This window comes from Lactuca sativa, chromosome 5 (assembly GCF_002870075.4).
Source record: "Lactuca sativa cultivar Salinas chromosome 5, Lsat_Salinas_v11, whole genome shotgun sequence".
NCBI lineage: Eukaryota > Viridiplantae > Streptophyta > Magnoliopsida > Asterales > Asteraceae > Lactuca > Lactuca sativa.
This window is the reverse complement of record NC_056627.2, coordinates 316,503,954-316,518,578: the sequence shown is the minus strand read 5'-3', so window position 1 is coordinate 316,518,578 and position 14,625 is coordinate 316,503,954. Positions and strand designations below refer to the sequence as shown.

General features: G+C 33.4%; 1 protein-coding gene across 1 annotated transcript; it reads left to right on the top strand.

Annotated features, from left to right (window-relative positions):
• Positions 1–9,438: 9,438 nt before the first annotated feature.
• LOC111891753 (protein LURP-one-related 8) lies at positions 9,439–10,458 on the top strand. Its single transcript, XM_023887820.3, has 2 exons — positions 9,439–9,773; positions 9,883–10,458. The coding sequence occupies exons 1-2, from the start codon at positions 9,525–9,527 to the stop codon at positions 10,237–10,239; spliced, it is 606 nt and encodes a 201-aa protein (XP_023743588.1). The 5' UTR covers positions 9,439–9,524; the 3' UTR covers positions 10,240–10,458.
• Positions 10,459–14,625: the final 4,167 nt, after the last annotated feature.

Sequence of the window (14,625 nt, the reverse complement as noted above, 5' to 3'; positions counted from 1 at the left end):
CTGAATTCATACATTTGAATAATCTCTCACAAAACAATATTATTAAAATAACAAAGCTTTGGACGTGAATTCTGAATGGTGGAAATTCAAACATACAAGAAGGTATAAAGTATAAACATATATCAGTATATTATTATGAAGATGAAATAGTATTTTTTTTTTTTAGTTTTTAATTTGAATTTAAAATAAATATCGACAATTATAGTAAGCATGAATAATTATATACGACAATTTTAGTAAGCATGAATGATTGTATTCTATTTATAAACACAACATATAGACTTGTTATAAGCTTGCAACGTCATATATTGTAGACTTTTTATGACAATAAGAATATAATTATCAACCGCCATCTTAATTTAGTATAATTTACATGGTTTTATCACTTTATGTCTACAAATGTTATCCGTCATCTTAATTAAATAAGCACATGAATACATCACGATGATGATGATGGGAGGTTGCATCCATTAGCTATTAGTATTATTGGCCATTGGAGACATGGAGGGGACGACCACTCCACTCCACTTCTAGCTCTTCCCTTTTTGTTTTTATTTTTCATAAAAATCTATGATTTTGTCAAACTTTTTAAAACATTTTTAGACCTAACATAAACGCCACTCTTTCTTTATCATATCTTAAGTGTTAGGTTTCAACTATTGTTTCCTTTTCTTATAAAGATTAGCAAAACTTGCTCTGTCTTAAAGATTAAAACTAAATAATTTGGCTGGTGTCATTATACAGTTTTAAAGAGCTTGTCTTGATTTCGATGTGCCATGAAAACAAGATTATATAAAAAATCAAATAATAGTATAAAAATATTTGTATATCTATAATTATAAATTTAATACAAAATTGTTGATTTAAAAACGTTATGGTCACACCACCGGTCCTAAAGTTCGAGAGTAGACATTGTCAAGATTTTAATCGTGAATAAATTTAAGAATCCAAAAAAAAAAAAAATGGATGCACAAAAATCAATAGTATTGGATTTATGCCTTGTTAGAATCTTTTTAAAATGCTAAAATTGCACAAAAATCAAGAGTTGATGAATGCTCGGTCAAGGTTAGTTAAACACTGAAATAACAACAACAATTTGACATACATAAATAATTTATGGCTTAAATGTTTAATCACTAACCCGACTTTATAGTTGATAATTTATTAAAATAAATTAAAAATAATTGGTAATTTTAGTGTAATTGGTTAGGGTTAGGAAAGAAAAATGAATATTCTCCTCCTCCGGTATGATACGGCACCGGCCATCGTCAACGGCCCCCGATATTTTCACGTGGTGTCTTCTTATTCTTATCTACCAACAAATTCCCTTGTCCCCACCACCACCGCAAAATGTCCCTCAGCCACCCATTTCTTTTCCTTGTGTTAAATATTGTCAATGAAAATGGCATTTTCCATTATTCTTCCATTTAATATTATATGTATATCATCACCCTTTTTTTGAACGTGTATCTATAATTATTATGATTGTAGTGTTGTTATTGACGTACAAGTTAAAGATTATTGCCGTTCAAGTTTCGTTTTCTTCTGGCTTTTAGCAACATTATGTTGAATTGTGAAGTTCGAATGTATGGTTAAATATAACCTAACTTGGATAAAAAATATATTTATATAAAATGGATATAATCCGAAACAAATGTCGATCCATAGTATTCATATTGTTTTACTAACTTGACCTACAAAATGTTAGAAATTTGGGGTTTGAGAGATTGCTTCGAATTCTGAGTGGTGAAACACTTTCAAATTGAAGTATTTCGTTAGTACTTCCAAAATCAATAATTGTTTAAGACTCAAAAGAGATGCAAAAATAAAGAATGAGATTGTTATACTTTTCGTATGTACCAGAATTATGACCAAAAACTGGTTTTAGATCTATGTCAGAAAACTGTCAACAGTTTCAAACTATCATAAATACAGGTATTTGGACAATAGTCAAAATTGGGTCCATTTTCTAAAATCCAGATTTCGACCCCAACAAAGGGCTCTGCCCCTTGGACTCCGTCAGAGGCTGCACCCCTTAGACCCCACTACCAAGGGCAATGTCCCCAGACCTCCATTCGTTCAAGGGTTTTGCCCCTAAATAATAATCTACTTTGAATCTTGAACAAACTTAAACAAATGTGCACTCTGCACCACCATTACTTGTTTAATGTTTATCAGGATTGATTTTTGGTCAAAAAATCAATCACATTAAGCTTAAATAATATTAAGGGAAACAAATCACAAACAAACCCTCCCCCCCTCCCCCATTTAAGTGTAATCCTGATTAACTTAGAATAAAACATAACAACAAACAGGTGCATAAATGAAATGTCGTAACGATTGAATTTAACATTAGTATATTATTCATTCCAGATATTCGAATATCAGGGTGTTAGACACTAAGGATGTGAACTCTTTCTATTCATAGTGAATACATGAAGATAATACACACAACAATTTATATTCTCATAAGTTCTAACTTGACATTATATTTTACTAGTTTGTGTCCTATCCTTTAATAAGCTTATCAAATCCAAGTCCCAACTTCTTAAAATAGCTAAACTTCATGCTTATATATGTAGTCATTTTATTCTTGCACCTGCAAATGCTATTTTTCAAAAAAAAAAAAAAACTTTAAGAAATAAAAATTCAACATCCTTTACTTGCAGTACTGAACACATACCTTGGGATGATGATAATAATGTGTTCCAATATTTAAATATCAAGCTTTCCATAACGAATTCAACATTTAATATTACATTAGATAGGGATTGGGTATCTCGATATGAAAGATTTCAAGTGGACTTTAAATCCATCCCTACAACCCCCTTGTGCACAAGATCTCTTGCTAATCCTTTGGTTGGATGATCAACTAAATTCAACTGAGTTCTCACAAACTCCACTGATATCACACCAATCATGATGAGTTCACGAATCATGCTATGTCTAACACCTAAATGTCTAGACTTCCCATTGTACACTTAATTATAAGCCTTATCCAAGGTTACATCACTATTACATCTAATAGAAATGGTAGATATCGGTTTAGGCCATAATGGAATTTCATAAATTAATTTCCTTAGCCACTCGGCTTATTTACCAGAAATAGAAAATGCTACAAACTTAGACTCCATGGTTGAGTTTGTAATACAAGTTTGTTTCTTGGATGCCAAAGAAATAGCACCTCCTCCAAAAAGAAATACTTAACCACTAGTAGATGAGTGGTCCTTTAAGTTGGTAATCCAGCTAGCATTTGAATAACCTTAAAAACAAAAGGATATCCATTGTATGTCAAACCATAATCCATGGTTCATTTCAAATACTTGAATACTCTATTTTTATCTTGTCAATGATGTGAGCTAGGATTTCTAGTATACCTACTAAGTTTTCCTACAACATATGTTATATCAGGCCCAATGGTAATCATGACATACATAAGATAACCAATAGCTCTTGAGTATTCAAGTTGAGACATTAGAGATCTTTTATTAGGTAGAAGCTTAAGATTAGGATCTATAAGAGTGTTATCAAGAGAATAATTTCCAAATTTAAACTTTTTCAAAATCTTCTTAATGTAATGAGATTGAGTGATTGAAATACCATTGTTTCCTTGTTTTATTCTTATACCAAGAATCACCTTGGCCTCCCTGAGGTCTTTCATGTCAAAACTAGATGATAAGAACTTCTTAGTTTTATCAACTTCATCTTGATCGATACCAAAAATCAACATATCATCAACATATAGACAAATTATCACTCCTTTACCATAAGTATTATATCATCCCAAAAATCATAGTAAAAATTTTCATTTTTAAAACCCTTTATACATCTATAAACAATACAAAAACATTGTTTTCAAGAGCATGGTCAAAATCAAAGTATCCCATAATCATCAATCAACAAAATATCCAAGGATGATGTGCACAATCATGCATTCACCTTGCCCCGATAGAAGTCAAAATAGTCAATAATAGGTCTTTACCTAAACCCTAAATGACTATCCTAGTTTTGAATTTATCAAGAGATACATCAACTTTTATCTTCTTTTTGAAGATCCATTACAACGAAGTGGTTTAGATTATGTAGGCAAGTTCGATAACAAACAAGTGTTATTCTTAATAATTGAAGACATTTACCACCAAGTGGCTCATTCCAAAAGGCCACATCTCCCATAGCCTATATAATTTCCCTTAGATCCTCTTTTATATAGTAACAATAAGAGTAGTGGAATTTGATTTCATCCCTTTAACGTTCAACAAAATACAAATGAAAGTTAAAACAAAAATACATAATAATTTGAACTTTTTTGTTTTTTTGACCTCTTGTGTTTTTGGTCCACCAGCACCCTCCAACTTTATGTATTTTCATTTCATTAGTACTAGTTATCAGGTGCTTAGGCCTTTGTATTTATTAAAAACACATTTCATCAAAATTTACATCTCACGACTCGAGCACGGTGTCAACTAGCACTAAATCCTTAGGTTCTATTATATACAACCTACAAGTTATGACCTCTTTTACATTTCCAATACATATGCAATTTATTCTTCTATGTCCCAAAGTTTTCATTTTTAGATAAGGTAAATTTTCAATGTATGACACCCCCAAATATGAAAATAGCTCAAATTTGGAGTTTTTCGATCCAAAGTGACACAAGGTTGTTATGGTCCTTTTATTAGAATTGTATTTAGATCACTAACATGGGATCTCTCGCGCTCACTCAAGCCTGAATAAGATAGCATTGAGTTGACAATTTCTTTCAAAACTCAACTTCTCCATTTTGCAATACCATTGTGTTATGGTCTATATGAAGTGATAGTCTCATGAATGTGCCAACTAATTGCAAATATTGAAGTCCATATATTCCCATCCATGATCAATTAACTACATTTAACTGAATTTCCAAATTTCAATCCAACCTTAGTTTTGAGTGTAGATAATATATATATATATATATATATATATATATATATATATATATATATATATATATATATATATCAAAGTTTTTAATGTAAAATATATAAATTACAAGACCAAGTGAAATCCTCAGTAAAAGTAACTAAATATATTTTATTTCCTAAGGAATAAGTTCAAAGGAAATCACACAATATGTACTAAATTTAAAACATCCAAATTTTTTGCAATATGTTGTTTTATAACCTTTGAAAGCATACAACTCTTATATTTTGAGCAATGATTCCAAAAGCTGTAAGTCATCTTTTGATATTTTATAGATTTTTCTAAGATATATAGTACCGAATATAACATGCCAATGCATGTAATCATAATATTTATGTAACACCGTAAAAATTTGAACAATTGTTTTTGAAAACTATGAAATATCATTTGCATTCATAAATAAAAACATTGTATTAACATTGTATCAGTACATAACCCCAAGATCAAAATATATAGACTCCAATGCGCGTGTGTACGAATCATGCCGGCGCCTTCCCGCGATCATCACGGGTACCTAAAACACATAACACATAACACTGTAAGCATAAATGCTTAGTGAGTTCCCCAAAATACCACTCTAACACATAATAGCCCCTCGAGGCTATAACTCTGTCGACCCTCTGGTCAATGTGTCTCAGTAGGGCCCTCCAGCCCCAACTCTCTGTGGGCCCTCTGGCCTTAACTCTATGGACCCGAAGGTCCTTACTCTGTAACTCTGAATCATGCATATCACATATCACAATAAATCACATCACATAAATAACATGCAAATACACTGGCATATAACTCTAAAATACTCTGTCACATAACTCTGTTACCACACTAGGTAAAGTATAGTGAGAAGACTCACCTCAGACGTCTCGGTAAATCTTTGACTCGGTAGAAATATTGCCTAGCCTCCGCCTATTCACATAAAGTAAATACTCTCATAAATATAACTCTCGAGACTAGACTCAACCCTCTATTGGCACCCTCAGAAGGGTAAAAGACTATTTTACCCCCCTCTTGACTCAAAGACCCCATTGTTGACCAAACCCTAAAACTCAACAAAAGTCAACGGTCAAACTTTGACCCAACTCGCCGAGTACACTCTGGCGACTCGACGAGTACACACATGTCCACTAACTCTTTGTCCCGCTTGGTACGTCGAGTCCCTCCCTATGCTCGACGAGTCACACCTGGCATGAATCGCGAGGTCACCCCGACTCAACTCGTCGAGTCTCAAGAAACAACTCGGCGAGTACCGCCTCGAACTCCAGTCCTCTAATCCCCTTCTGACTCACTGAGTTATCCCCCAACTCGGCAAGTCTACTCACTGAGTGATTTACGTGAAACCCTAACCCTACTCGCCGAGTCTCAAGAACAACTCGGCGAGTTCATGCCATGCACAAACTCTATTGACCTCCTGAGGTCAGATCTGTGCCCCTAATCCGTAGATCTGGCCTTCCGAAGCATGAAAGTCACGTAAAGTTCGAATCTTGATGCTTATATATCAACAAGATGGCATCAAATGGTGATTTAGCCCCAAAAATGGCAACCTAAGTCCAATAACCCCAAAATGACTCATAAAGCTCCAAGGGTTAAGGTCTTTGGACCTCTTTGAGTCCAAATCCAAGGCACAAACTCGAGAAGGGACCAAATACTCTACATAATCATCTTCCAAAGGGTTTGAAAACCCTAACTCTATGAATAAACACCCAAAACTGGAGAAAGTCCGAAGGAATACCTCAATATGAAGCCTTTGAACTCTGAAATCACTAGATTTGCACTTCCTTCAATCTTCTCTTGCCTTGATCACCTTCTCCTTCAATTTACACCAACAAATGATCAACAATGGCCACTCTTTACCTCACAAACGATCTAGGTCTCTCTCTGGGGTGTGGTAGCCGCTAATGATGGCCATAAGGGCCTTTAAATAGGTTCCAAGCCCTGGAAGTTAGGGCTTCATTAAACAGCGTGGACTCGATGAGTCCACCCACGGACTCGGCGAGTCCAGACGTGAACCCGGATGAACATTCGCGACCCTACTCGGTGAGTCTTGGCACCAACTCGTCGAGTTCCTTCGCAAACTCCAAAAATAAATGAATAAAATAATATACCTGGGAATCCGGATGTTACAATTTATAAGAGGATGAAGAAGATAATGACATGTAAACAAATTTATCTATAAAAGAGATTTTATTAACAATTATATAAATAACCAAATCCAATAAACATGTCACAATAAGATAGGATATACCATGGTTGTCAAAATCGCGATCATGATCGTAGGATCGTAGGATCGTACGATCCTAGGTATGAAAAACAATCTGGATTGTATTTCAGGTAGGATTACAGGTAGAAACGTAAGATCGTAGGATCGGGATTCGATCCGATCCTACCTATATGAATTTTTTTACCACTTTATGTTTTTTCCTTTATCAATTTATCGTTTTTCATTTTGTGTTGTGACTTATGACTAATATTTTGAAGTTTTTATAACTTTTGAACGAAAAATTGAATGTTTGAAATATTTTTCATGTTTAAAAATTATAAACTAAAATTATGTTTAATCTTGTGGGATCTTAGGATCCCGATCCCGGTCTTCCAAACTCAAAAACGATCCTACATAGAATCCCGATCTTGACAACCTTGGGATATACCTTCATAATTCATTAATTTTTTTGTAGCCTAAATTGTTAAAACAACCATCAAACACAATGTTCTTTTGAAATACTTGGGACAAATAAAAGATCAAATATAAGGTTATTTTGAATCCTTGTCATATATAGAGCTTCAAATAGCTTAATATAGTTTCTAGAAATAAACTGCAAACAAATATATCTAATCCCACAAATCGATACACTCGACTAGTTTCTCTTGTTTAGCACAAACCCATCTTCAACTAATGACAATTTTTCAAACCAACTTTTATTGTTGAAAATATGGATTGTATCCCCTTAGTTAATCCATTAAGAATAACCATCCTCGTACACACAACAGGACTAAAGAATAAGTGCAACATAATTCTTAACAAACTTATCAAGATTAATTAAATCTGAAATTTAGGTGGAGCTCAGTCCTTAGACTCTTGTGCACTACTATATGTTCCAACACCATTGTTCAACTTGACTACTAACATTCTTATAATGACCCATTTTTTTGACATATTCAACACACAAAATTTCATCATTTTGTTTGATTTGTCTTAACTGAAAAATTTATGTTTCTTGTCCTTCCCTTATTTTGTTTGAATTGGTCTATTTTTCCTTAACTATATGAATTGAAGATGTCTATATTCAAATTTACATTTTCATTTTCTTACACTCGAAGATATTTTTTGAGGTATATATAACTACCAAGTTAAATCAATGACATATATTCATTTTGATGGTTTAATGTATGTTTGAAATCTTTTCAAAATGAGGTCAATGTATTATGTATCAATCACACTCGAAACAATAATGGATTCATCCATATTCATCATGCCTAATGTAATTTGACCCAAAAACGAATGAGTTCATTTTATTGTTCCATGATAGACCTTGAATCAATCATTTTATAGTTGTTAGAAACACAAACTAAGAAGTTATTGCTAGAAGCATCTTCACTTATATAGTTTGATTCAAGGGAATTCCATAATTTCCTTTTAACCTACAATATGTTGGGAGATATCAATAAGGAATCTGACATACCATTTAAAATATATTCTCTATAATTTCAGTGGTCATTTTTCCATTTATTACGATTTTTTAGTTTGTTTTAATGTCTTATCTTTCACTGTTTCAAGCATGTGGATACTCAACGTACACACAACCTTCAACATAAGTTTTCTTATGAAGTTATCTTTAACTTATCATTAAAACGTAGTTTTATCAAAAATGTTTTGAATTATTTTATCCCACATAAAAACATAATAAATACACAAGTTCTCTTTTAGTGTTTGACAAAATATGTTAATGAGAAGGTAGTTTATTAAAATTTAACTATTTAAGTGGATAAATTTAAAAAAAATATATTAATCAGAACTATTTATTTAAATGAATAAATATTTTTGATATATTTCTAATACAAAATTTTAAATAGTTAATTAGTGTCAAGCTTGATAATTCAATAACTATTTCAAATCAGCAATACCAATTCCAACCCCGGTAGATAAAGATAAGGCCCAAACGTCACCTTATTTCTATAAATATTTAATAATAAATCATAAGTTAATGAATACTAAAAACACTTATATTTGGTTATAATAGGGCCCACTAATTTGGCGTAAACATAATTATGAAAATAATGACTTTTTTAAGTTTTAAAGACGCAAAATTGCAAGGGTCAACCGACTTTTCGTCACCACCTTTTCTCGGATGTCACTTTCCTTGAATTGAGATTTGAGGGTACTTCAGTCTTTCATCAAGTATCTACTGATAAAAAGTTTATATAAAATAAACGTATTGTTGGGAATGGTTGGAATATAAAACCCCCTTCATCTTCTCAATCCTTAGATAAGATCCTTCTATACTCTCTCTCTCTCTCTCTCTCTCTCTCTCTCTCTCTCTCTCTCTCTCTCCGAGTACCAGAATTAGTACATGGTCATGACTAAGGTTTACCCTAATGCCATTGTTCTCGAGACCAAGGAACCGCCGTCCGTCGCCGCCGATACTCCGGTTGTTCTCACCGTTTGGAAGAAGTCTCTGCTCTTCAACTGTCATGGCTTTACAGTCTTCGATTCCAATGGCAATCTCGTATTTCGAGTCGACAACTACACCGCCGGAGGCAATGCTGAGATCGTCCTTATGGACGCATCCGGCCGCTCTATTTTCACCATCCGCCGTAAGGTATAGATTTCGTCATCATGAATATTACTTTTGTTTTTGATTTATTCTCCGGCTGTGTATGAATCTATCAAAAATTATGAGTGATTAACATGATTTGTTAATCCGACAGCGGCTAAGTCTACTGGACAATTGGGTAGTGTTCGACGGAGAAACGACGGCGAATCCTCGGTTCACGGTGACAAAACACGTTAACTTCCTCGGAACGAAATCCCTGGCCCACGTGAGTTTTCCTGCTCCAGGATCGAGGACGAAGAAGGTGATGTACGAGATTGAAGGATCGTATTCGCAGAGGTGCTGCGGTGTTTATGACGAGAAGCGGCGGCGCGTGGCTGAGATTAGGGCGAAGGAAGCTGTGGGAGGTGTGGGTTTTGGCGGAGATGTATTCCGTCTAATTGTACAGCAGCCTGAGATTGATCCAACGGTTGCGATGGCACTCGTCGTCGTCCTGGATCAGATGTTCATGTAGAAAGAGGATTTAACACGTAAGTTTGAACGCATCCAGCAAGATGGATCCAATTCCCCAAATTGGTTGGAATTTAAGTCAAACTTTTTTTTGAAAATTAGGCTCGATTGAGGGCTTGGTTTTTTCGTTTTATATAAAAGATCAAGCTCTGATGTGCATATCTTTGTATCAACCATCATCTATATATATGATATATCTAATCAAGTTTGATATTCTGGTTTATATGTTAGTAACTCGAAAAAAAAACACACAAAATATTTAAAATTAAAAGTTTTTAATACAAAATTGATTCTTCATGTTTAAAACATCTTCGTCGTTATTTCTATATCCAATCTAGTGTTTTAGTTAATTGCATCCAGGCATGTTCTTGTTCAATTGAAATTTTGATTGTATCTTTATAGTATTGAGTATCTTTTTATCAAATAATTAATTAAATCATGGGCAAATCTGATCTATTTCTATTCTAGTGAGATTTGAACTTTCGATCTCATAAAGAAGGTGACACTGTACCATAAGTTCGAAAGCCTTTTTTAATCACATATAGCTTTGCCTATATAAACCTCAAAAATAAATATATTGAATTTATTCCATAAATAATACTTAACATATAGAATTGTAGATAAAAGGCATCATCACATTTGTCTCAGGTGTTTTTATTCAGTATATGTAGTTTGTATTAATGAGCTACATGGTGGTTGTATGTTTTATACAATAGTTTGGCATGTCGTTAATGGAGAAAACACATAATTAAGACCATTCGTTTAAATACGAGCAGTTGTTTGTAGAGCGAAAACGACCAAAAAGTGAAAAAAATGAAACATTTTAAAGTTTAAACAACATATGTAGCCCAAACATATAAAAGACCATTCGTTTTTTAAATGAAAAATGTAAGTGAATAATTGAACCGTTTTATTTTTAAAACGAAAAATATTAAAACTAGAAAAATAGGGGAGTTAATAATAATAATAATAATAATAATAATAATAATAATAATAATAATAGTATTTAAGGTCTAATGGCTTTTACAAAAATCAATACAAAACACGTAAGGGTGCACAATATGCTTCCCAAAAGGAAGCGGGAAGGTACACATGAAATCACATATCAAGGAGGAGGGAATGATGTTCCTGCATCACTTCCTTTCAGAATGCCTCTATTTTCTCCTTTGTTTCCTTCTTGAATCGGGACACCATAACATTCTTTCCCTCTATTTTTTTTTTTTTTTTGCTTCTTCTCCTAAAACTTCTTTCCCTCTATTTTTTTTTTTTTTTTTGCTTCTTCTCCTAAAACTTCTCCTTGGGCAAAATCTTCCTATCCCGATCATACTTAGTGAGTGTTTGAAATTGTTTTTTAAATTGACTTATTAACACATTAACTTTTTCAAAAAGCCAATAAGACCATCAGCTATATATAACACGACCTTTCGTGATCTAAGTGGCAATGACCACTAACCACAAACACCATCCCGGTGCTTAGTGGTTGGTAGTAATCTTGGTACATTCTGGTGTATATTATGGAAGACCACATCCAGTTACATTATTTCTCTCTCTATTTTTTTTCTAACTCTCTCTATCTCTCTATAATAAAAAATATATATTTTTATTTAAAAATAAAAAAATAAGAGGGATATGGTGGTTTGTATCCCATGGCTAGTGGTGGATATTGTGGTGATGATGTGACACCCACCACTATAATGGTTAATAGTGAGTATAATAGATGATCTAAGTTAAAAGGTGTTTGACTTTTAAGAAAACTATTTTAAAATGACTTTTTGACAAAAGAGAAAAATAAATATTTTAAGAAATCATATAAACCTGACTATTTGGAAAAGTCATTAGTCAATAACTTACTTTTAGGTCATTTTACATATAAAAATTAACCAAACACTTTTAACTTATTAACTTTTCCAACTACAAAAACTAATCCAAACATTTTTTTATAAACACCTTTTTAAAAAATCATGCGTTAATAAATCATTTTGTCAAAGGTCTTTTTAAAATTTAAAAAGTAAACCCAAACACCCTTATAAATTTATCTCATTGGCAACCAAAAGCCTGGTTGGTTGCCACATTTGATTTAAAACAAAATGAAAATGCCTTTAAAATCGACAACGGGTTTGTAGCAAACCCGTTGTTGGGTTTGCTGCAAACCGGTTGGTGGTATGCGACAATGACAATTAACGAGGACTCGTAGAAGAAAACGAATGAGAAACGAAGGAAACCACGGAAGAATTTTTGATTTTTGCTATGTCGATTATATTCAGAGCAGGGCGGGTCGAGGCAAACATATCCTACTCTCTGCCCTTAATCCGAACAAATTACCCGATAACGATCCATTATCCGAACTGATACTAGATAAAAGTAGCCAGCCCCAAAATCTTCAGGTTTCGGGTTTTCCTGTCGGATTCAATTTTTTCTGCCATCCCTAGGTTTGCTCCCCCAAACCTCAATTGGCCTTTTATTCTTTTCTTTTATTTATTTGTTATAACTATTTTGCACCATAAACATTATTTTGTAGTTTATTTTATTTTATTTTTATTAAAAAAAATAAACAAAAAACACTAAAATATATAAAATAATTTTGTCTATAAATTATGACCAATATTTATATATTTTAAGAATTTTTTATATTGTCTACATAATCTTAAAAATAGTAAAAAAAAATGGGTTATAAATTTAAAAAAAACATTATATGTAGCTTTTATAATATAATAAAAAGAGTAAATTGCAAATTTGGTCATCGTGGTTTACCAAAAAGTGCAGTTCCATGTCATTTTCTACACGTACGGACGATCTAAAGTCGAAATTATCATGTAGAATTGGTCACTCGACTTAATTGTCATTATCTTTTTTCAGTTAGGTTAGTCACATGCCCCTCATGTGAGGGCATATTTTTCATTTTACATGTTTCTCTTTAATTATTTAATATACAAATAAATTTTTTTCCTCTCTCTCTCTCTATCACCTCAGTCGACATCTCCTCTTACTGATACTCTTTCCTTTCAAGGATTTGGTTTCCCTCTGATGAAACACACAAGCTCTTCAGGAAACCCAAATCGATGATCCCTCTAGTTAAACAAACACACAACCTGTGCAAGAAATAAAATCGGTCATCAATGTCAACAATCAACAAACCCCATCCGCTAATTTGGATTCATAAACCAACTCAAATAATGAATCAAGCCCTAAATCTCTTCAATAAACCCCAAAATTGAATGTGTGTAAAGAGGGTGAGACGAAGGAGATGAAGCAGTGGGGTTGGTTTGGTGGAATTGGTTTACCGGAGGAAGTAAGTTACAATGGTGAATTGTGGGGGAAAGGGTGAGACAAATGAGACTAAGAGGGGCGGACAATTATGAGATTCTTTTGTGGATTGATTTCTAATATGATTAATTGCTTGTTTTTCTTCTGACTTTGCATACCCATAATCTCCCCTCTATTCATACATGATTTGTTTTTTCCCTAAATCATTAAATTAGTGTATATGTGTGTTGAACGAAACTCATCTCTCTCTCACACACAGACACACTCACCCAGATCTAATCTCACAAATCAAAGGTGGTCCAAGATTTAGGGTTCGTAAATTTATTCTTGAATGTGTACATCCGAAAACCCTTCATCAGATATGATTGCTTGTGTGTGTGTTCATCAGATATGGGTTCATGAATAAGTTCTTGAATGTGAGTGTGTGTGTTCTTGAGCTCTTGAGAGGCTTCAAATCTGGAGACGGGGAGGGGGAGGCTTATGATGGTTTTCAGATTTGGAGACGAGAAGGGAGATGCTTCAGATGAAGATGGAGATGGAGAGGATAGAATGATTTTTAGATACGAACTCAAGAACAAACCCATATTTTGTGTATGGTTTTTTTTGTTTATGGGATGATTTTTAGGTGTAGATGAAGTGGCAAAACAATTTTAGGTGGAGGTGGCAGATGGTGGTGGCGGCGGACAGTGGTCAGACGGTGGTGGTAGCGGAAGATGTTCTTGATTTCATAAAGATGTTCTTGAGTTCATGAACATGTTCTTGAGTATTCTTGAATTTATAAAAATGTTCTTAGAGAGAGAGAGAGAGAGAGAGAGATTGAGAGCAAATATTTATTTTTGTATTAAATAATTAGGAAGAAACTTGTAAAATGAGAAATATGCCCTCACATGAGTGGCATGCGCCTAACCTAACTGGAAAAAGATAACGACAGTAAAGTTGAGGGACCAATTTTGCATGATAGTTTCGATTTTGGACCATCCACATGTGAAAAAAATGACCTAAAACTTCACTTTTTGGTAAACCACCGGGACCAAATTTGCAAATAAGTCGAAGGACCAATTATGCATGATTGTTTCGATTTTGGACCATCCATGTGTGCAAAAAAATGACCTGAAACTTCACTTTT

What these genes read in the sequence shown, in the direction of transcription:
- LOC111891753 (XM_023887820.3), top strand. Translation starts at nt 9,525, where the DNA reads ATGGTCATGACTAAGGTTTACCCTAATGCCATTGTTCTCGAGACCAAG. An exon ending in TTTTCACCATCCGCCGTAAG is followed by an intron (nt 9,774 to 9,882) that starts GTATAGATTTCG and finishes TTAATCCGACAG; the next exon opens with CGGCTAAGTCTACTGGACAA.